The following is a 22,937-nucleotide window of genomic DNA, read 5'->3' on the forward strand; positions in this document are numbered from 1 at the left end:
TATGAAACATACTGTATGTATTGATTTTTATCAAGAGAACACCATCTGCAGTCATAAATAGCAACCATATGTAATATCAGCAGTCTATTTTAGTTGAAACAAACCATACTGTGAGAAATGTATTTTCACCTTAATTTGTCGTGGTGGCTGTAGAAGAGGATAGCCGTAATTGTTGGACACTGGTGGTGGATGTCAGATAGTGACCTTCTGTGATGATATTCAGAAAGCAAACACAAATAATAAACAACTTTGTTTCCTTTACTAATTAGTTTGATATTGTTTTAAAAGATCCACTTAATCTTAACCATATCCTCAAATATTCAGTGTTTTTTTTTTATCTTTGTTTTTATTTATTAATTTTTCTTAACTGGTTCCCACGATCTTCTCGTCTTTTTGTTATGTATGACAACTTTGTAAATTCCTGTTGTATTATTCATATCAGCACCAAAGCTACAAAGAGAAATTCTGCTAGTACTAGATAACGCATGTAATCTGCAGGTCTTGTGTGCAAAGTGACGCATCAAAAGATACTGGGACAATGTTTGAAGTGTTCAAACATTTCAGATCAGTTAAAGAAATTGGTTGACTCAACATTAGTCAAGTGAAGGAGGAGCTTTGGTTAAAAGGAGTAAAAGGTTTAGATTTATCACCAAGGACACAGGCAATACAGTGATGCTGCCAGTACATCGCCTCTTTCTAACGGAAGAGCATGCATGCGCGTGTCCTTCCTGAGATGTGGTGCATAAATCTGTTACAGATAAATGAGGTCTTTGAATATCTGATGAACCATCATATCCCATCACATACAGAGCCACAGATGCACATATTGTCTCTCCATGAGCGTATTCAGCTGGGAGAGAGGGATAGGTCCCCCCCAAGAACGATTTCTGGGCATATCACTGTTTGATGTGACTGACACAGGCTTCTGTGCTCCCCTCTGCACTGGTTGACATTAGTCAGCAGTTCAAGCTGTTGTCTTGTTATGAACTCCACCTTGTTTTAAAGGCCATCCAACATCCACAGACAGGAAGGGGAGAGCAGCTGGTAGTTGGTCTCTGTGGGGGGAATCAAAACCTGTGGGGTCTGAGAAACAGTTTATGAGTAGTGCTGTTAGAAACGTATATTAAAAAAATTATTATGAAAATACCAGCAAAGATTAGACTGTGATGTCTGAATGTCAATATAACATGTTATGACTTCAAAGGTGTAGTGGAATTTCACAGTAGGGTGAAAATTGCTCTGAAAGCTAACATCTAAAGTAATAGAAATTCTATTGAATTAACATTATACATTTAGTTCTTTGTAGGAGAACTCAGTTTAAGTGAGTGAGTTGTAATAGCTCAACCAATGTATTTAGTAAGTTTAGTGAAAGAAGAATAAATATACAGATCACTCAATCATCCCCCTTTCTTAGAGCTTAAAAGTCTTTCATATCTAGATGTCAGAGTTCTTTAGTTTTGCTTGACTAAAGGTGTGATCACAGATAATATCTATAAACAAGCACTATAGCTTCTGCTATTTACATATAACACAAGCTTGGGTCAAGTATGTGGATTCTTTAAACAGTTTCAATGGCAAACTTATTTAGTTGTGTTTCACCCCATCTAGTGGTTCTATGTGCATGATGCAATAAAGTGTCAGAGAAAAAAAATCCCCTTTGTGTGAGCTCTTAAAATAAATATTGAATATTTCCATTTTCTTCTAATTTTGTCGACCTCCAAGACAGGAAGTCTTCATTAAAAATTCAAGTGTTCGTGGTTCCTACTCTTTTAAATCTATTTCTGCTCATGCACATGGAGAAGAAAAAGATGTACCCAAGTTAAATGAGATAAAAGTTAAATGAAAACATAAATCTCTGGGGTAAAAAAGGAAGAAGACACTTAATTAAAACTTATAATTACTTTTTAAATAACTTTGATCGTTTGGATGAAGCCTAAACTTTCCACCAGGGGGCCAGTCAAGTACTGCTGCATCAACATCCTCATATTAGATCCAATATAGACTGTTAATCTGTACAAGTTAAAAAAAAGAAAAAACCGGCCTGCATACGGTATATTAAATATTAATTCTTTATTCAATAACATTTATCAAAATTTGTTCAGTCTGGCCAGTCTTATGTATATCATGCATCACTCCTAAAGTATTATTAATCTAGCTGTCATTTTAATGACAACCCACCTTGGATTAGCTTGATAACTTTTTTCTATGTAGCCTACTATTTACTGACATGATTTAGATCTTGAACGACAACAAAGTTAGTTTGAGAATGCCGAGTAAAAGACTGTCTCTCGGGCAGGTGAACTGTTTAGGGAGTTGAGTTGTTTCTTGTTGTTTCTCAGAAAGATACAAACAAGACAGTTGACAGATGTTTAATGCCATTCATGTTGATGATACGTATCAGTCATTTTTGCATGAAATTCATTAGAAATACCTACACTCCTGCAATCCAATCCTCATACATTAAATTTATTACAGCTATGTCAGTGTGGTTTAAATGGAAAGTCCTTATTGGCAAATATGCTAAGGATCCAGCTACTTTCTACACACATAGGCACAAAGCTAAGGGAAGTTACATCACATAGCAACGCTGAAACACTCTGTGGGTCTTGCGTCATGGTCTTCTTGGCAGCAGCGCTCCACCTCCTGAAGCAACGTTTAGGTCCAGCAGCTCTTCATCAGAGTGTAGTCGTGGCCATTGCAGTTTGTGTCACAACTTTATACATCAGGTAAAAATATTTATATTGATAAAAATGATTGGCTAAAGAAAATGTTTGTAACAAATAACTTCTATTAAAAATTAATGTGATTTTTTTTGTGTGTGCAAGATCCTTTAAATTGCCAAAAACACAACTTCAGGGAGTCCATAGCATTCACTTACAATATTTCAGTCCATGTGGAAGGTTAATCAGAAGGGAGACCTTACACTCATCCATCTGGAAGTGACAAACAGAGAGCAGTGTGTTAAAAAAGCCTCCCAACAGTTGCAACAAGCTGCTAAATTTTTATGGTGCTTTTGTTTGGACGACCACTGAACAAGAACAGATGGCAGGGCAGGAAAGTGTCTTTGCACTCCCATATACTGTAGGTCTTCTACACATTTGTTGGAGCCAAGAATGCATCTAGCTATAATTGAAGTATTTGTATTGCTAAGGTATTTAATGTGTTTTGTTTTGGGTTATTGATATTCTATCATGAACATCTTTATGAATACACAGAAAATAAACTAAGTTAAGAATAATTCAAGCTGGGAAAAAAATATAAAAAGTTGTTTTTTAAATCATCCAGCTATAACTAATCTCGACCTGTTTAATTATATTAATTCAGTTCCCATACGTTTCTCTGAGAGATATTATGTTCATGATTTGATTTTTTTTAAATATTGCATCATTTAGTGCTGTGCCTATTGCTTTAACGCACTTCTTTAAAGTGGAGGTCATGCTGTATTTGAGATGTTTGGATGTTGTGGGGGCTCTGAAAGTGAGGCTTCCTACATGTGTTTACACATCTTTAAAGTATAAAGAAGGTACTGTGAGTGGAACACTGTAAAGAGGGGGCAAACCCCACCCTGGGTGACCCCTCGACAGTCTTACGTTTTACGCTCAATGTAAAAAAAATAATTGTACGCTCAATTTGTTGCTTTTGAATGTAAATCCAATTGTGCACAACATTTATAGAGCACAACGCGATAATGTTGCATAATTTTTAAGACGCCTCCTTGTATTGTTTAAAAAATAAATCTGAACCTGAAATATCCTTTTGTTTTTTTTCACTTCCTGCCTTCTCTCCTCCCACTTTTTGAGGCTATGCGGCTGTTTAAAGTCTTCTGTGCCCCAAGGGAAACAAAGAAAGAATTTCAAGCTCGAGAAATGATGTGTAAGGAGATTCGACCAGACTTGCATGACCCAGAAGTTTTCCTTTACACATGCTAAAGAATTTCAGTGTAAACTGTGACCCCTGGGGCTTTCTCAGGCTGACAAACATCCCCTGAGGAGAGGGAGGGGCTGCAAGCATGGGTCAAACATTTAGAAGTTTAACATATTTTAAAGGGGCTCACTTAAAAATGAAAGTGATTTCATATTTTAAAAAAGAAGATGGAATGATTGTGAAACTAGTATTTAATGACCTCATACCTTGAAAACCTTTGTTTAACTTTTAAGATTCCTTTTTGAGTTGGCATGTCAGAACAATTTGCAAAAGGCCTGCAGCAGTAGAGGAATTTGGGGATTAAGGGATTGATGAAAGGTCATCAGTTTAGCAATAGTTTGTTTCAGACATAGGACGCATCTTATAGACTTTTGTCCTATGAGTTAGAACTTATCTGTCAGATGCCCTTGATTGTTGGTTATTGAGAGCTAATTTGAAGGATTCTGGTGAAGAAACAACCGATTTTACGATAGTGGTGCTCCCCCATCTTTCAACTACCCTGCAATCAGCTGTGCAGACGTGGCACTGTGGGGGCAGGGCTGGGGAATTTGCAACGTTCTTGTGTTTAAGTAGAAATCCAACAGAATGAGCATAAAGCATACTGTTAAAGTTCTGAGAGTTTCAGTTTGAAGATCAGACAGCCGTGTAAATGGTTAAACAAAAATGTAACTCCTCAGTTTCATCCCAAACATCTGCAAAGATCGTGTCCTTTCCCTGATGCCTTACATGCTTTGCATCATCCACAATTTTGTTCAGATTTTAAACAACTGGATCCGATGATGCAACATGTGATGAAATCAGTGTTAGAGATTGAGTCAGCAAGCACCATAAAGATCTTGAGATTTGGGAATATTTGTGTACATCAGCAGTTAAGACTCACAAAGACTCTATTCTGTCTGCAGTCACTAGGATCGAGTTTCAGAGCTGAGCTCAGATCAGTGCCGAGGTGTTCACTTCAGCCAACCCCTCCCACTCCTTCCTGTGGCTGCATGGGGGGATGTCCCAGCTCCCAGCTTCCTGTGGAATAACAGAGACCCTCATTTGAATATCCCAGTCCCACTTCCAGAAAGTTCTCTCTCAGGATAGATATATAGAGCGAGCGATTGTCTCACAGTTAAACTATCCTATCCAAAGGACACAGCTCTGAGGAGAAGACCGTTTGTGCCAGGTAAGGATCAAGAGAATGGCTGCCTTTGTTTTTAAAAAGGGAATTCACAGGATTTATGTGCTGCTTTGATTTGATGATTTAAAGTTACAGTGCTCATTTTTTGTTTCTTCCATTTTACCAGTTTTGAATCTGTACTATTCCTCTGGCTGTTTGACTTGCACAGATAGAATTCAACCCGATCTGTAGCTTCATCTCAAAGCAATACCTTTTATGCAACTTCAGAATGATGTTATGTAGGCTTTTTACTCTGATGTCTCACTTCTTTACAGTCAAAGTCAGTTCATACTGTATGTCTACCAAAGAGCCTGTATAATATTTTACTCCTGCTCTATGGAGATTACTACATACACCTCTTGTCTTTCAGAATGAAAATCGCAGACATGAAAACATCTCAAGGTATCCGAAAATGATGCAAAGTACTTTCTGCTGTTTCACAAATGTTCAACTATTTAAATGCAGAGGAAATGTCTCTGCTCTCAGAAAGATGAAGAGGAAAAAGAAACGTGTTAGGAGGCCAGCTGTTTAATTACAGCCTAATGCATTTGTGATGGGATGTGTCAGATAAACCCTTAAGGAACACACCCATTTTCTTTGAGAAAAGATGGAACAGGGTGATGTTACACATTGTGAAAAGCACAAAAGTTGTCATTATATGATGTAAAAGTGAAAAACAGTGATTTTTGAGAGTTGCTCTTTTTGGTTCTGTAAAAGAAAGTTGACAGTATGCAACAGTTTTTGTCCATTACATAAAAATAAGAGACAAGAGTGACCTTCTCTACGCCTCTGCTCCAAGTGAAAAGCAGCTCCAGCTCTACAGCTCTGCCTTGGTTGGTGCTGACGTGGCAAGGAACATGTCTGCCTCAGACTGGAGGCTTTCTGAAATTTCTGTGTGGGCTGGGCCAATCCTGCCTTGCCAACACCACATCCCAATATTAGCCTGTGTTCTGGAATTTTCTCTCCTTGATTGTAGAAAAAAATTATATTAAATCCTGACAATTCATTTTTTCGACCACAAACTCAAAGATACTTGCCCCTTCCACCTGAACCGCAATGATCACATTTATTATTTGATTCTGCATAACTATGCAAAGTAAACATAAGTTAACGTTTTCTTTTTTTTCCTTTTTTTGTTCACTCTTCACAGGCTGCTGCAGCTGCTTTTGGAGACAGACAGGATGTGGATGACTAACATTGTTGCTCTTTGCCTGCTGGCCCTCGTGGCTTCTGCAGAGGAGAAGAAGTTGAGCAGTCATGCAACCTCGATGGCTGATAACAGCGCCAATCTGGCCTTCAGGTCTGAAATATGTATATAACTATGATTAACTAGTGTTAATTTGGAATTTCATATATTTGTTTTTTTTATCTAACTTTTTCTGTTAGAGACATAATTAATCAATATTGTGATTTCGATTTAGCCTCTACCACAACATGGCAAAGGACAAAGACACAGAGAACATAGTCATCTCTCCAGTGGTGGTGGCCTCCTCACTGGGGATTGTTGCTCTTGGAGGCAAAGCCTCTACTGCCTCCCAGGTCAAAACTGTCCTCAGTGCTGACAAACTCAGGGATGAGCATCTTCATACAGGCCTGTCTGAGCTGCTCTCTGAGGTAAGAACAACCATATGGTGTACTGTATTCGTAATGTTATTACCAACGCAATATTTACCCTAGAATTTAAAATCTAATATCATTATGTCAGTGATTTCTCTCAGTTCCACTTTTACAATTCTGTATTCGTACCACAATGGGCCTAGCCTTAAACCCTCAGTTCTTTATTTACATCTCTCATTGTTTGCAATCATGAATTTGTTTCTTTCTATAGGTGAGTGACGCAAAGACACGCAACACTACCTGGAAGATCAACAACCGCCTCTACGGTCCCAGCTCTGTCTCCTTCGCTGAGGATTTTGTAAAAGACAGCAAGAAGCACTACAACTATGACCATTCAAAAATAAACTTCAGGGACAAGCGGAGTGCAGTGAACTCCATCAATGAATGGGCAGCTAAGTCGACAGGTGGCAAGTTACCTGAGATCACCAAGGACGTTCAGAGCCCGGATGGAGCCATGATTGTAAATGCTATGTTCTTCAAGCGTAAGTGAAAAAGAAAAGTGTTTTATGTTCACACTGTGTGGTTGAAACCTACATGAGACACTCACTGGCTCCTCCATATTTTGTCCCACAGCTCACTGGGATCAGAAGTTTCATGATAAGATGGTAGACACACGTGGCTTCCTGGTTACCCGCTCATTAACTGTGGGAGTTCCCATGATGCATCGCACAGGTGAGTTTCTCCAACCCTTCTCCTTAATTCAGGGATTATTTAACACTGATTGAATCTGCTGATAATAGTGCACACAACACAAGATATCTGATTTGTGTTCTTTCGTCAGGTCTGTATGACTTCTTTGAGGACAAAGAGAATAAAATATTTGTGCTGAGCATGCCTCTGGGCCAGAAGCAGGCCTCTATGATCCTTATCATGCCGTACCACCTGGAGCGTCTGGAGCGTCTGGAGAAACTCCTGACCAGGACGCAGGTGGACAGCTGGCTAAGCAAGATGCAGAACAGGGCTGTGGCCATTTCCCTCCCTAAAATCTCTGTTGAAGTCAGTCACAACTTGCAGGTAAATGTCATCAGTTTTATAGATCAGTTGTTATAGAGTTAAAGTAGAAACAACTACAAAACAAGAATCAGCCCTTTAACCTGAACATTTGTCTGTCTCCTCTAGAAACATCTGGCTGACCTTGGCCTGACTGAAGCCGTTGACAAAGCCAAAGCTGACCTGTCAAACATCTCTGGAAAGAAAGATCTCTACCTCTCCAATGTCTTCCACGCATCAGCCTTTGAACTTGATGTGGAAGGAAACCCATTCGATACCAGCATCTTTGGCTCAGACAAGCTGAGAAACCCCCAACTTTTCTACGTGGACCATCCCTTCATTTTTCTGGTCAGGGACAACAAGACCAAGTCCATCATGTATATTGGCAGAGTGGTTAGACCTAAAGGTGACAAGATGCGTGATGAGCTATAATGTTAATGTGGTTAACCATGGTGGCTAGCTTTTTTTATTTGTGAAACTATGGCAGGTAACTATTCTTATGTGTGTATGTTTTGGGGTCTGACTGTTACCTCTTGAGCACATTCCATAAAATCACGAGTATATGAGCCTATCGTTTATAACTCTTAACCTTCCCAGAGATCAATTCTGAATCATGTGGGGGCTCACCCTTAAAACCCCAATGAATAATTCACGGTTAGAATCACAAATATGTGCCTTATTTGAGACTACCCTATATAAACAGCAGGTGGCACAGCAGACAACATGTTTATATTAAGTATGAGCTCCTTTTTCTTTACATTTCTTCCAGTATCGGTTTGGCTACGATCCACTTGTGTTTTCTTGCAATATCTTTAACGTTTAAAGAAAAAAAAGATCTTTGCACAAGATTCATTTTCAGTTTTTTCTCACTCCTTCACGGTTTTCTTCATGGTCCCAGATATTTATCTTGCCTTTAGTCTGCACTGAAATGTTCCCCTGCATGAGATGAACTTGCAGAGGAAAGGTGGCAAATGAATATCTGGGGCCTCATTCACTGATGTTGCCAACCATACTGTGTCATGTTGTTGCTGTAGGTATTTTCCACAAAGAAGCTGTTGCAAATGGGGGTAAATGTGCATGGGGTTCTGTAATAATGTTTTGAATTTTCAATTAAACAAAGAAATTGATCTCTCTTGGTTTTTTCTGTTATTGCCAAAGATGTCCAAGTACCAGCATAGTCAGAGTCCTCTGGTGTGTTGAACAGAAGCTTTGGAGCTTTGTAAGAGTTAATATCTCAAAGGAAAAGGATGACAATCTTTCCAGTTGGCTGGAGGTCAGACAGTCCTTCCAGGTCTGGAATGTAGAGTTTTAAGCATCCTCTCCTGGTGCCACAAACGTCCCAGAGACAATTATCCAGAGAATGTTGTGGTTTATCTCTTTCATACTCGCCTTTCAAATTAGTTGGAATCATTCAAGATCCTAAAAATAGTCGTCCCTGCAGTGTCAAACCTGGAGTGCATGGTGCACATGGTTAGAGGGAAACTCAATCTCCTGCAATTCCAGCTCATCACAGATTAATGTGTATCTGCAAAACAACAGTAGAGTGACCATACATTTTAAGTTCATTTCAGAAACTCTGAGTATGACCTTCACAATGTTTCGTCACACTTAAAAACATAGGAACATCTGTTTTGTGTTTATTATCTAATCCCTTTGTCAGAAATGAAAGCGATTGGGTTCTTCTGTGTAAGAGCTTTAGCACCACCTTCTGGCTGCAAAGAGTAGACGGGTTATTGACGCGCATAAACGTTTAACAATGAGTGTAGTACAAATTAATGATTTCATAACCTAGTGTTGTCATATTTACGTACAATCCATATGTTTGAATGCAGTGTAAACAAAGAAGAAACATGACAACTTTTAAAATGACTCCTATTTCGTGTTTCCGACTGTTTGCGCTGTTGTATTTTCCACACCAATCATGAATTTAGCTGATCACATTGTCAGTGTTAATATCTTGAGGTGTTGGGCGATGTTTGCAATATAAAAAGGGAGGTTAATTCATTTTTTTAGTTTCATTCATTCCTGAACAATACAGGTGTGTTCCATCCAAAAAAAAAGGCTATCCAATTTTTTGCATGTGCTCTCAGACAATAATACTCTTGTGCATACATGCCATTTTGTGGCAGAGTAAACGTTCGTGTTTGTTTTTTTTAATTCAAAAGTAATAAAGTACAAGACATATGCTCGTTCTATGCTTCTTAACAACAGTCTCTATTTGAACACTAGATGTCGCCCTTTAGCTTCTATACAAATCAAACAGCCTCAGGAAATCTTTCCAAGTCGATATGTTGAGCAGAAACTCAGCTGTCAACTTTCAGTATGACCAATATAGAATAGAATATAAACAGTATTCATCAAAGATGTTGCTATTCTGAAATTAGAAAAATAATTGTTTTACATTACAAAGTTAATGTATTTATTTTATTGAATGTTGGTGGTGCTATAAATAAAGTTGCAATGAAATTTGACAAAAAAACAAGTCTTCTTCTTATAAACTTCACCTCACCTAGTCAAGGATTTTGCACTATTGATAGCAAATAATTACAGCAATAGTACTTCATTGCATTCAGATATGTAGCACAAGGTAAGAACAAAGATTGATTTCCTGAAACAGATTTGTTTGGCTTTAAGCAATATATAAAAACAACAAAAACAAAATCCATGACTTCAACTTGATCTTAAATAGTGTTGACCTGGACAAAACAGAATAATCATTTTCATTATCTTTTTTTTCCACTTGTCACTGCTTTAAGTCTGCCATAAAAGCACACCAGCATTTCATCTTTAAAGGACTCTTTTTTTTCCAAGAGGTGGATTCAATGGACTCGATAGACTCATTTTCTTTTTTTATCCAATAATGCGAAATGTCTCGATATTCATAAACAATAGCAGCCTTTGCCTTTAACTCATGGGCTTATAACATACATCATTCAGCCACAGCTTAGTAACAGCCTAAGCCCCAGGTTTTATTTTGAAATAGGCATTTGGGGTGTTACCCTGAAATAGGTGACCACTCAGTGGCCAGTTAGTGCATAGAATATTGAATGAGTGCATCTCTCATTCAGGCGCCATGCAGCTTCCCTGTGCTACTGGCAGCAGGTAGATTTGCAGGTAATGCGCCAACCCTCATTACATTAGCACTGTCATGTTCTGCTGTGCTGGCTGCAGGCAGATTAGCTGTTCGATGGTCAATCCTCTTAAACAAGTCTGCATTAAGCCACAGTGAGAGGCTGGGGCGGTGCTCTCCATTCTCCGCCTGCCCCTCCCTGCTCTCTGTCTCTTTCTTTCTGTCGATTAAGTTCTCCTCTCCAGTGCTCCTCTGGTTTTGCTTTTTGCATGCCTCGACTTCTCTTCTTCTCATTCAGACCTTTTTGTCCACCTGCCTGTTGGCCTTGTGAAAAATAGTCCTTATCTCCTGTGTCACCATCTCCTGCCAGTTTGTCCTAGCAAAATGTAAAAGGTGGATTAATGACCAAAAAAAAAAAAGACATTGTTCAAGCAAAGCCATAAAAATGTGACAAAGCGTACCATACAGCAGGAAAAGAAATCACCAAAGTTTGCCAAAAACATCACAAAATAAGCAAGTCAATTGTGAAAATGTCCCAGCCAGCAGCAATAAAAGTGAATGAGAAAAGAAGGATTTTCCCAATCTGCTTAAGAAGATGTAGAGGTGATGAGATCAAAAGATTAGTGAGACTTATAGATCACAAAGCAATCAATAAGACAGAGTAATCAATGAGATAAAACAGTGCACGTGCAGACTCAGAGATTGCATTATAGAACTGACAGCCACAATGACATCTCCACAACACAACATGCAGGACTCTACCTCCTGTGTCTAAAATGTGGTGGTCAAGCCTTTTTCTCAGCTTTCTTTCTTCTGTAGGCAGCTATGTGTTCAGGGTTCAGCCCATGATTGTCTTCCCTAAAGCAACATTCAGAGAGTTGCAGTTTGCATGAGTCATTGTAAATCAATGGCAGGAGACAGTTACTGTACATATTGATAAAAACCAATGAGATTGAACACTCCATTAAATAAACAAATTCAGACAATGGAGCAATGACAAAAGTCTGCTCTGAAAGATTCCTGGAAAACAGAGCATAAAACAGAAAACAGAGAACAAAGCACTGGCATACATGCAATATTAGTTTGATCTGTTTTTCCCATTAAATGTTTTATCCACCACATATCACACATGTTTGAACACTTTGAAGGATTCAGACAGACATAGGGGAGACAAAGACAAATAATAATCTTACCCTGGTTTGATCTCTGGGGGGTTTGGCAAAGGTTTTGAAAAGTTTGTTTTCCCTACAAGCCAGTATGTCTCTTCAATACCCTTACCCTAATGAAACAGACAAAAGCAGATTACAAAAGCGTCTCATCTGATTTGAATAAATAATGAAATCACTGTTAAATACTCTTACCTTGAGCTCTGTCTTGCCCCTGACTTCTATTTTATAACCCTCATCAAGTGAATGGAGAATTTTCACAGTGCTCATATTTACATGGATTCTATAAGCTGAGGAACAATGGGACAATGACAACGAGAAGCAGAAATTAAAACAATACAACTCATGACTTAATGTTTTTTTTTTAATGTGTACAGGGTACTCACGCAGACCGGTGGATTCCATGCGAGAGGCAGTGTTAACAGTGTCTCCAAAAAGGCAGTACCGTGGCATAGTCAGACCTACCACCCCGGCAACACACGGGCCTGGATATGCAAAAAAAAAAAAAGAAAGAAGATGAGTTTCCACCTGAAACATGGATTAAACTGAATATTCTAGAGAATTACATTTCAATAAAGTATTCTTGTCTACGTCTGTTTGCCACAAACGTGAGGCTCGTATTGGTTGTTGTTATTCAGTCTGCTACGGTTTGTATTTGTCCGGTGTTTCTCAGCATATTTTTAAAGAACATCATTAGTACCAGATTAACAGGAGGGACCACCCAATACAGACAGGTATGGAAGCATAACAAAACCTTCACATTTGATTAAACACACATGTTTTATTTTGACTGTAGTGGTAGATGACAACAATTCAAATAATGCAAAATAATCATGCGGTCAGAATTATTCCCCCAGTCAACTGAAACAGAAAAAAAGCTGTGCAGTGGGGGGCTTGAGCCTCTCAGTAAAACAGCATGTAAATGATGCATAGTGTGATGAAGACTCGCCTGAGTGGATTCCTATCCTTATTCTGACAGGCACATCTGGCATGTGCCGCATATGGAAGGTTCCCACTGAGCTGAGGATGTTCAGAGACATGTTGGCGATCTCAGCAGCATGCTTGTTGCCATTTTTATTTGGAAGACCTGATGCAACCATGTAGGCGTCACCAATGGTCTCCACCTGTAAAGTGACAACAAATACAGTTGACAGTTAAAGTTAAAGGCAGTCTCGAAACACGCTGATAATTTGTCAGAAATGCAAAGCAAGCTCTCTGACCTTGTATACATCATGATTACTGAGCACAGCATCAAACAGAGTGTAGAGGTCGTTGAGAAGGTCAACCACCTCAATGGGATCACTGAGCGAGGAGATAGTGGTGAAACCCACGATGTCACTGAAGTAGATTGTGACCTGGTCAAAGTACTCTGGCTGCACTGTGGCACCTGTTTTCAGGGCCTCGGCCACAGAACTGAAAACAGAGGGGCTAAGATTTAGAAGGAGAGGCAGAGCTACTTATTAAGTTAATGTAGCTAACTTTTATGTGCAGACAGAATGTATTCAAACATTTAAAACTGATATGCTTGAATATGTTATTGATGAGGCAACTTTAAAGGTAGAATATGTGTATTATCTTCCTTTTTTTTTGCGCGTTTGTATGTGTAGGAACTCACGGAGGTAGCATTTCTGACAGGAGTTTTTCTGTTCTCTGTTTTTCCACCTCCAGCTCCTCTGTTCTCTCTCTGATCAGATCCTCCAGGTTGGAGCTGTACTGCTCCAGCATCCTCAGCATGGAGTCAATGATGTTCGTCTTCTTTCCCTTGTTGATTATCTTGAACTAGTCAGAGAAATCAGAGTCATATTAAATCATATGTGAAGTGTTCTAAAAATGTGTGTATTTGAGTTGATCAATCACTTGAACTATACCCTGTCAAAGATCTCATCAAATGTCGGCCTGCGATCGGGCAGTTCACTCCAGCACTGCTTCATCAGCTGGATACACTCCAGAGGAGCCTGGTCAGGGGCTACAGTGGGGCGGCACATTGGAGGAGGCTTCTTCACTTTGCGGATGATCTCTGGTGAAGAGAATGTACATGCCAATCAAATTTGAAGCTAGAATTTGTACTCCATCACTGTACTATAACACCCTTTACTGTGAGCTGTTTTATGGAAGAAGTACAACATTTTCATTTTCTCAACATATTTTTAAAATGTGGGTCATTTTTTGGAAATCTTGAGCTTAGTAACTACATATGACAATTCTTTGATTCCCTGTGTTTTGTCTGTCTCTGTTTGTCTTCCTGGTACCCACCCTCTGGGGGTAGACCCAGCATGCAGTACGGGGGTCCTCGGACAACCACCTCTTGTAGGATGATAGAAAAGCTGTATACATCTCCCTTGTAGGTGCCTCTGCGTGAGTTTGTTTGGTCCCTTAAGAACTCTGGAGCTGTCCAGAATAGATCTGAGTGAAAGAAAATAATAGATTTCTTATTAAACTTGAAATTGGATATTAAGCACAGACAGATTTATGGCCTCACTGGCTTTGTTTAACCATATGAATTAATTAAACGATATGGATCGTTCTGAAGCATGTGGTTTAAAAACCTAGAGGGTTCTTTATTCAAGATGTTGTATTATAAATACTGCTAATCAAATACTGATTACATTTTGTATCCAGAACAGAAGGTACCTTGAGGTGATTGTTCTTCTATTGCAGCTTTCTGAGACTCCAACAGCTCATTGAAACCATAGTCAGTAATCTTGAGAACAAAGCGCCCATCGACCACACAGTTACATGATTTTAGTCTGCCATGTGGGAACTCTCTGTGGTGAAGGTATTTCATACCCTGAAAGTAAAACAATGCAATTAATATCACATGACTAACTGCGCACATGCAGGCCAACAAGGATAACTATATATATATATATATATATATATATATATATATATATATATATATATATATATATATATATTTCAATCTTCATTTAAACCTTGAAACTGCTTAAACAAACCAAAGGACTCTCACAGTTAAAAAACTGCACAGAGAGGTGATGTGATTTGACTGGTTTATCAAAAAGAATGACTGTGTTCTTCTTAAGACTGTGATAATAATAATGATTACAGAGTTTACCTTGATGAGGTCAAGCAAAAGTGAGGACTTAAACATCCAGTCTAGTTTAACATCGTCGTTCCTCAGCAGGTCCTGCAGACTGCCCCTGGAGCAGTGCTCCGTCACCACGGCAAACATGGAGCAGTCTGAGAAGAAGCCGAGGAATGGATTCACATTTTCGTTTCTCAGGTCTTTCATCTGAGATTTGAAAAAAAATAAAAATAAAACAAGGGGTTTTCAGACTTCTTCAAACCACCACATAGAAAAAAAAATAGGTGCCAGTGTTTTTTTCTTTAGTTCAACTCAAGGTACTTACCTTTGTAAAAATTTTGGTCATGCTTTGCTTCACTTCTTTGAACTGTCCTTCTTTAAATTTCTTGAGCCACACCCAGTCGCCCTGAAAGAGAAGTACCACTTTTATGGGAGAACTGATGACCACATAAACATTTTACCAATAAGCACATTTTTCAATTTAATTTTTACACATTTTTCTTCACTCTTTTTTTTTTTTAGAAAAAGAATAGTAATTGTTTAATGAATGAGATAAAACACTGCTAATGCAGACACACATCAGATCAAAAACATTCAAGTCCTGACATATAACTTCAATCTCTTTTAAAACAAAAGGCACAACATATCTTTTTTATTTTTGTTGACGTCTCAGTAAAGACAAGGTCCAGACATATGCCTCATAAGAAAACGCTTACCCACACTAATTTGCATTTTTGAATAACGTTCATACATTGAGACTAAAATGACAAATGAAACGTCTCATTCACTGTTACTTACTTCATACACTGCTACATTTGTGGTCTCGTGAGTTGCCATTTGCATGCTGTTCACAGAATGGGAGTTGTCTGTAGATTTCTCCTCTAGAGCACTTTTGGACTCACTCAGATCCTCTAAGGTTATTTTCTAAAACACCAACGGGAGATTTGATTGAAATTGCATCTTACAATATTTCTGAAATAAAGGTGCACATTACCTCAGATTTTGAAAACCAATTTGTTATTTTGTGTTATTGACATGATGTTTTTTAAGTTTAGTTTGTTGACTTGGTGACTGAGATGCTGCTTACCTTTTTGCTAAGCTGAGGATGGATAAAAGTTAGATCCTCTAACGTTAGTAGGATTCGATTAGGACCCTTTACCAGTTGGATCTGCTGTAGCCTCCTCCTGCAAGTTGTATTTTAAATAAAAATTGGTTGGACAATAGGAGTCAGAATCGTCTAAGTATCCCTTAAATCATTTTTGGAACAAGAGCTTATTCCAATATGAGAACTACATTTATAGTCCAGTGAGTATGTGGTGAGAAGACATGAGATTAGCCTCAAAACAAGCCAATGTTTATTTATATAGAGGAGATTTAAAACAACCTCTGTTGACCACCTTCCTGTACAGGTTTAAAACACAACATAGACAGGAAGTCTTCATTTTTGACATTCACATAATTTCAACAGCACGTTTAAGTTACTTTAAAATCAGTAGATTGCTGTTGATGTCACTTTGTGATAAGCTGTTTTGGCCCTATCTCACCTGCACCAAATAGTATCACATGTAAACTCTCAAAACTCAATGGAGAGGATGATCCATTTCCATCACCTTGCTCTGGTACTTAGGTTTAAACTAAAGAAGATGATACATGGACCAAGGGTATTTTCTGTGCTCAAGTTTCAGGTTTAAATAGTTTTCCAAATGTGGGCAAAGAGAATTTTTCAGCCCTTCAAGTTTAAAAAAAGCACACAACACTGCACAACGGCAACTTTGTTTTCTTAGTATTTTGCTATTTTGTCAAGAATGTCTCATTTCTTATCAATTAAGTAACCACTCTTTTCAAGATCATCCTTCTTCTGTTTAACTATGATTCTCTATTTCACAGACTTTATGTGTTCTGCTATATGCTTTCTGGGACTTTTCTCATGTGTCATTTCCAAGCTTTTCCCACGACTTCACAGAATGTGAATGCACCTTTTTTATATGTATATATACCGGTAAACAATTACATCAAAAACTAAAGGAAGTAGAGAAAACAAACTCAGTGTTGAATTTGTTGTCTTAAATCTTAATCTGTGTTTTAAGACTGTACCTGATATAAAAACTTATAGCAAGTCCTCCTAAAGCCAGAACGATGATGACTGCAAACACCACTACGATGTAGGTGACCTCCACACCTGAGGATGACAACATGTAACTTGAGGAAGTGGGAGATAAAGATGGATTGATATAATATTTTATATCATGAACAATATATATCATATCTGAATAATTTATCTTATTTATGTATGCATGTATAACTTAATATAAACCTGTGTGAAAACACATCCATGTTGCTGCTCCATTATTCATACAACCTCTTACCTCCCGTGCAGACCGCAGTCTTGTCAAACCAGCAGCTGGAATCAGACGGTGGTGGAGATCCTCCTGGAAAATGAATAGACCTCCCAGTAAAACTAAGCACTCCAGATGATACCAGATAGGTCTGGTATAGCTGGCCCCCTGAGTTGTTAGAGTCCAGGATGACATAGTTGGTCTTAATTTCCCCGGCATTGTCCACCAGAATCTTCTGATTAAAGCCGCTGAAGGTTATGTTCTTTGTGAAGTAGGCCAGGTTTGAGCCCGACAGCCACACACCTGCTCTCCTGGCATTGTTGATGGATTTAGCCAGCAAATAGACACTGTTATAGATGGTCCCAAAAAGTGGGTTAACCTGAAAAGGGAAACATTCTGTATCAAAAAAAAAAATTTACAGTTCAATTTTATTAGGTGTAAAAATGACAGAAAAGATGATTTAAGGATTTCTTTTTAACTTTGACAAGAAAGTAAAGACATATAAATAACGTTTTTTTCAGTTTTATAACATGCTGCATCTAGTATGTTTTGAAATACAAACTACTTAATACAGTAGTTTTTAATGAAAAAACATTAATGCATAAAATGTCTTGTTATTAAGACTTCATGTTTTGGTATGATAAGCTTCCAAACACAGGGGTTTGTTAACCTGTCTTTACAATATTACATTTTTTATAATGTGATTAACAACAGGAAACTGTTCATATACATGGAAAAAAACACAATTTGCACCAAATAGTATCCAGCTTTTATAGCTATTTTAAAAATTGAATTCACTTTCCAATAGGGTTGAAGTAATGTAAGTACAGTGTGAGAAAACAATGAGAACAAGCAAACCTATTCTTTGATTTATTGACATACAAAGAGTTTCTACCTGCTCTGGCTGCTCATCTACCCACAATTCCTCACTCCTCTTGGCGTCAGCAAACGCCTCGTTGAAGGACAAAGTCTCAGAGGCCACAGTGATGGTGAGCACGGCATCATAGGCCTCCCTCAGCCTGCTGTTGTTTTGCAGAGGGAAGTAGGAGACATTGTTGTAGGGCAAACTGTAGAGGAGAGTGTCGTAGGGCACAAACACATACTTCCCTGAGGTCAGACCGATTTCCTGTGCTTTGAGAAGAAATGACGCCTGCTGCACCCCTCCAACCAGGATAGAGTGCATGCACATGATGATGACTGAAACAGAAAGATACAAAAGATCAAAAGTTGCTACATTTGTGATCTATATACGGAAAAAACATGGTAGAAGAGAGCCTTGTTTCATTTTGTTTATGAATTTGGTTGAAAAGGATGCAGACTTGCTGAATGTCTCACAAAATCCTCCAAAGATAAAGGTACTCAGTGCTAAAAAACAGAAAAACAAAAAAAACCCCTAACACGTTACCTTGTGGTAAACGTGAATTATGTTTACCATAATATGAAGTGTGTAGTTTCGCAGAGGCTTTCTGGTCAGAAGATGTTAACCTATTTTGTAACATAGGCTATGCTTCCATTTTACTTTCTTTAATAGATGTTTTATATTATTTTCTTTGTTACTTCTTTGCATCACTTGAACAAAATTCAGAGTTTGCATAAAACCCTCACCCTTGATCTCTCCTGCAGCCTGGATCTTCCTCAGCGTGCTCTCCACCTCAGTCTCATTTGTACCAATGGATGTAACCATACCAACCGGAAGCCCCTTATTCCGCAAAGCAGATGCGACTCTCCCTGCTGTATCTATCCAAGTATCCTCATTGGATGAGACCACTACAACGCTGGCCCACCTAAAGTGTTTCAACACAGTGAACAACACATCAGAGGGAAACGGCACTGTACTGGAAAAGGTGGGGTATCCGATGGCACGGTCCAGCTCGTAGTTCACACAGCCATACGAGAAAATGGCCTTTTCCCAGTTCTTGGCCAGTAAAGAAGCTGCAACACAGTAACCGGGGTTCGTGGGGCCTAAAAACGCATCGGCGACCTTTTCATAATAAATAAACGCAGTGAGGGCTTGTGAGGTCTCGCACGGCTCCTGAAGGATGATGTAGTCCATTTTCAGGCCCAGATCCAGACTAAGGTCTCCGTTTATCCTGTTAACAGCGAGCCGGGCAGCTGCAGCTGGCAGGGCCCTGTAGTAAACAGGGTCACAATTCCAAGGGCCAAGCACCCCCACTTTGAATATCAAACAGCGGACACAACAAGGGAACGTCAATACTCCAAGAAGGATCCATAACAGAAAGTTATAAGAGGGAAGTGTCGTAAAAGCTGGTCTGCTTCTAATTATGGGTATACACGGGTGGTTGGTCTCCCATAGCGCCCCTTTGAAATTTGGAGGAATATGTTGCATTTTCCCTCCAGGGTTTCCAAGGTAGTGAATCTTTCTGTTCACTATTTAATGATGAATCAGACCAATGTCAACTGCAAAACGAGTAAAAATAAAAGTATTAGTTTTGTTAATCAGGCTACAGTGGGTTACACATGGCGGAGTTTTAGCACAATAATTGGGCTACTTACCATTTCATTTTTTGAATGCCATCTCGAGAGCTTCAAAGTCCAGTAAGACAGTCGTTCAGGCGTCCTCTTGGATCTACTTGTGTGTCTCCAGTGCTCATGCAACATTCCAAAAACCTTACTAATTCAGCCCCAGGATCCAGAGTCTCGATCCAGAGAAGACACAGCCAAGTCAAGGTGTTGGGATTATGGGCTGAAAGTGACAGGCAGAGCTCGGGTGCTGCGTCTGTCGCGATTGGAGATAACTTCAGCACCCTGGAGAGCTACTTATGTCCCACAGTCAGCGCCTCTGTGCGTTTCCACAAACAGCTCTGCTCTCAGGCATATTTGAAGAAAGACGACAAATCTCTGAGCACCTTGTCTCCTTTCTCTCAAATGTATATATTTGAAAAACAAATACGCTTGATATTCCAGGCCGAGTTATAAATCAAATCCGTGAGCAATCTTACTTTGAAATGTAAGGTGTATCATAGATATGCTATTGGATGTTTTATCTGTAACGGAGACTAGTGTCAGCTTCAGGTCCATTCAGTCAAATCCCTACAAAGTGACCCTGGACCGAATCGTAGGTGTTACTCCCTAATCCATTTCAGTGAGGCACAATATAAGAGGATTGACAATAGGCCTTAGGCCAACATTAAAAGACTCGTTGTCAAGCAGGCGAGGAAGACAAGTGTTTTCACTTGTTATCACACTCCTCCGTAGCCTTAGAACAGCCTTAGAATAAACCTATAACCTCACACGAAGGACTATCTATGGAGCAAACACGTTCTGGTTTTCAAAGCAGGGTCTTGCCTTGGAGACACATAAGCCATATTGCGCAAAGACACCTGAACCGTGCTTTAATTGCTCTAATATGCCCGCAGTACAGCAGGTTCCAAAGATTAAATGAATTTTAACCCTTGGGGAGAGGTGTAATTAAAGATAACGAAGGGCTGTCCCTGGGTCCCCTGAGTTCTGTTGCGTTTTGCCTGCGTCAGTCTTTTCAGCTTTGCCTTTTGTGTTTTTTGAAGACTCCTCTCGTGAATCAGCCTTACCGGCAGATGATACCTTGAACAACTGGTTGCCACAACATCAACCAAAGCATGACAGGGCAAAATACTGACTGCATGGACGATTTAACAGAACACATCACACCATGCAGTAAAAATGATACGTGACAAAGACAACAGCCACAAATAATAATAAAATATTTATTAAAGCGATAATTTAGCAGACAAAGATTTTTGTATGATCGGGCAGCACCCAATGACAAATCATAATGTTGAAAAAAAATCTCAACCATTGATTCTCAATTCGTAAAATAATCATGTGCAGTTCAAATAGACAAAAGGTGAAAGGTAATACGAAGATGAGCAATTCTGTCAAATGTGGCTTGAAACAGACAGTATTTTAACTAACAAATTTGAAAACTTAAACTAACACCAAATAGCAGCTGTTTACGTGTGACAGTGTAAAAAACAGAGGCCCGGCCATTTTTTTCTACTTGTCCCTCAGTTTGAATGTATGTTACTGTGTAAGCGTGTGTTTGTGTGCGCGAGCGTGTGAGTGTCTGTTTCTGTGATTTCACCTTTGTTGACCGTTAACCCATATAAGCTTATGAGCCTCTTAAACCTTGACACTGCTGTCTTGCATCCAGGAATAGAGGGCAGAAGTGTTGACTCAGCTCTTAGTCAAGCTTGTGAGCATTTGAATACACAGCCCATCTGAGGATGCGCCTGACAGAAGCTTCTATTAGCATGTGCAATATGCATTAGACACTCAAATGAGTATTTTACACATGCACATAAAATAAAAGCAAAATATACAAAACAAAACAAACAATTGAAAAACAAAGATGGTAAATTAAACAAACAAATATATTAGACACCAATTAGCACATACATTATACAATAGTAGACGTTAAGGTAAAATGGTATAGCGATCCGTCAACTTCAATCACAGAATAATAGGATCAGGATGCTGAATGTATTATAATAAAATCAATTCTTAAAGATGACATAATGTACCAGATTTACGGTGTTTTTGAACAGTGTCTGCCGACCCAAAAAATGTGAAATCAACCATTCCACTCTTTTGTTTGCGATCTGCATAAGTCTTACAACATAATACAGGGTCACAAACCTCCTCTGGTGCATGATTCGTGTTATATTTTGACCAAAGTACAGCACAGATCTTTCATTTAGAACACAGAGAACTGTTTGAAAAGGTGGAAAAGGGATGTAATCAACACTATATGAAAAATACTAAAAATTAAAATCTTATCGTGTTTTTAATCTCATAAAGTATAATTCTTTCAACATTAAGGCTTATGTCAAGCGTAATTTAGGCCTACATGATTTCCAATGAGCTACCCAGAGCACTTCTTCTGAATATTGTGTTGCTATGAACTACAATGACCGTCGGCTGCACCAACCTATTTCCATCTTTTGTGGTCTTATGTTTTACTGTTTTAAAAGTTCAGTGTAATAGCAGACTGTGGATAAACTTGGGTGAGTGTTCCTCTGGCGCCATCTGGTGGAAAATCATCCAGAGACGCTCAATATAGTTTTCACTCGGATATGGAAGGATATAACAAAATAGCTTGCTTCTCTTAACCCTTCTCAGTAATGCATTATGATACATTGCAACATGTAGGTAGCCTATACACCTCAGTATAGGATTATACTTTCGCCCTGATTATGCAGACTGTGTGTTATGACTTGATTTCGCTAAAGCGGAAACAAAAACGTGTTAAGTAAATTCTGGCAGAATTTAAAGTTGAAAATAAGTTTAATGTATTGCAATACATGACATGCCCACTATGGTCCATGCTTTAACATATTCTCAACATGATGTTCCCGAGTGTTTTTGTCTTCTGCTGTCTGATAAGGTTCCCTACATTCCGTCTGCCTGCCCCCTATCTTATCTTTACAGCCTTGAAGATTCCAAGACATTACGCCATGCAGGAGTTCTTTGTGTGTGTGTGTGTGTGTGTGTGTGTGTGTGTAACAAAGCCTATTTGATTTGTTTCTCCTTCCATCACAACCTTATATTTTCAGACACATTTGAGAGATCATAAGTATTTTTTTCTTATGCTTTTCAACAAAAAGGTAACGAATTGAGAGTTCAAGTT

The 22,937-nt window shown here is 38.8% G+C and overlaps 2 protein-coding genes across 5 annotated transcripts; one reads left to right on the plus strand and one right to left on the minus strand.

The window, feature by feature from the left end:
• Positions 1 to 4,974: 4,974 nt before the first annotated feature.
• Positions 4,975 to 8,820, plus strand: serpinh1b (serpin peptidase inhibitor, clade H (heat shock protein 47), member 1b). 2 transcript variants are annotated; one of them, XM_079353332.1, is made up of 8 exons: positions 4,988 to 5,092; positions 5,457 to 5,488; positions 6,237 to 6,386; positions 6,508 to 6,700; positions 6,915 to 7,185; positions 7,277 to 7,375; positions 7,485 to 7,717; positions 7,823 to 8,820. In XM_079353332.1, the coding sequence occupies exons 3-8, from the start codon at positions 6,268 to 6,270 to the stop codon at positions 8,123 to 8,125; spliced, it is 1,218 nt and encodes a 405-aa protein (XP_079209458.1). In that variant the 5' UTR covers positions 4,988 to 5,092; positions 5,457 to 5,488; positions 6,237 to 6,267; the 3' UTR covers positions 8,126 to 8,820. The 2 variants fall into 2 exon arrangements, with proteins under 2 accessions (XP_079209459.1, XP_079209458.1); XM_079353333.1 differs by lacking the exon at positions 5,457 to 5,488 and having other exon boundaries at positions 4,975 to 5,092.
• Positions 8,821 to 10,293: 1,473 nt separating this feature from the next.
• Positions 10,294 to 20,332, minus strand: gucy2f (guanylate cyclase 2F, retinal). 3 transcript variants are annotated; one of them, XM_079353446.1, is made up of 20 exons: positions 19,826 to 20,332; positions 18,917 to 19,729; positions 18,207 to 18,508; positions 17,615 to 17,690; positions 17,342 to 17,479; positions 17,070 to 17,154; positions 16,063 to 16,159; positions 15,774 to 15,899; positions 15,301 to 15,381; positions 15,006 to 15,182; positions 14,561 to 14,717; positions 14,183 to 14,332; positions 13,798 to 13,946; positions 13,545 to 13,708; positions 13,150 to 13,342; positions 12,879 to 13,053; positions 12,316 to 12,414; positions 12,125 to 12,219; positions 11,957 to 12,042; positions 10,294 to 11,139 (listed from the first exon to the last, which is right to left on the minus strand). In XM_079353446.1, exons 2-20 carry the CDS (start codon positions 19,656 to 19,658, stop codon positions 11,058 to 11,060), a joined length of 3,174 nt encoding a protein of 1,057 aa, XP_079209572.1. In that variant the 5' UTR covers positions 19,659 to 19,729; positions 19,826 to 20,332; the 3' UTR covers positions 10,294 to 11,057. The 3 variants fall into 3 exon arrangements, with proteins under 3 accessions (XP_079209572.1, XP_079209570.1, XP_079209571.1); XM_079353445.1 differs by adding an exon at positions 11,526 to 11,621 and having other exon boundaries at positions 11,076 to 11,139; positions 17,342 to 17,690; XM_079353444.1 differs by having other exon boundaries at positions 17,342 to 17,690.
• Between the last annotated feature and the right edge of the window lie 2,605 nt (positions 20,333 to 22,937).

Source organism: Symphodus melops, assembly GCF_947650265.1.
Source record: "Symphodus melops genome assembly, chromosome: 10".
NCBI lineage: Eukaryota > Metazoa > Chordata > Actinopteri > Labriformes > Labridae > Symphodus > Symphodus melops.

Bases quoted from the DNA above. Each gene is read 5' to 3' on its own strand.
- serpinh1b (XM_079353333.1), top strand. From the start codon at position 6,268: ATGTGGATGACTAACATTGTTGCTCTTTGCCTGCTGGCCCTCGTGGCT. The intron at 6,387-6,507 runs GTCTGAAATATG...ATTTCGATTTAG, and splicing joins AGCGCCAATCTGGCCTTCAG to CCTCTACCACAACATGGCAA. The intron at 7,376-7,484 runs GTGAGTTTCTCC...TTCTTTCGTCAG, and splicing joins TCCCATGATGCATCGCACAG to GTCTGTATGACTTCTTTGAG.
- gucy2f (XM_079353444.1), bottom strand. From the start codon at position 19,658: ATGCAACATATTCCTCCAAATTTCAAAGGGGCGCTATGGGAGACCAAC. The intron at 17,691-18,206 runs GTAGAAACTCTT...TTCCCTTTTCAG, and splicing joins TAGATGAGCAGCCAGAGCAG to GTTAACCCACTTTTTGGGAC. The intron at 13,947-14,182 runs GTGGGTACCAGG...TCTCTTCACCAG, and splicing joins GCTGGGTCTACCCCCAGAGG to AGATCATCCGCAAAGTGAAG.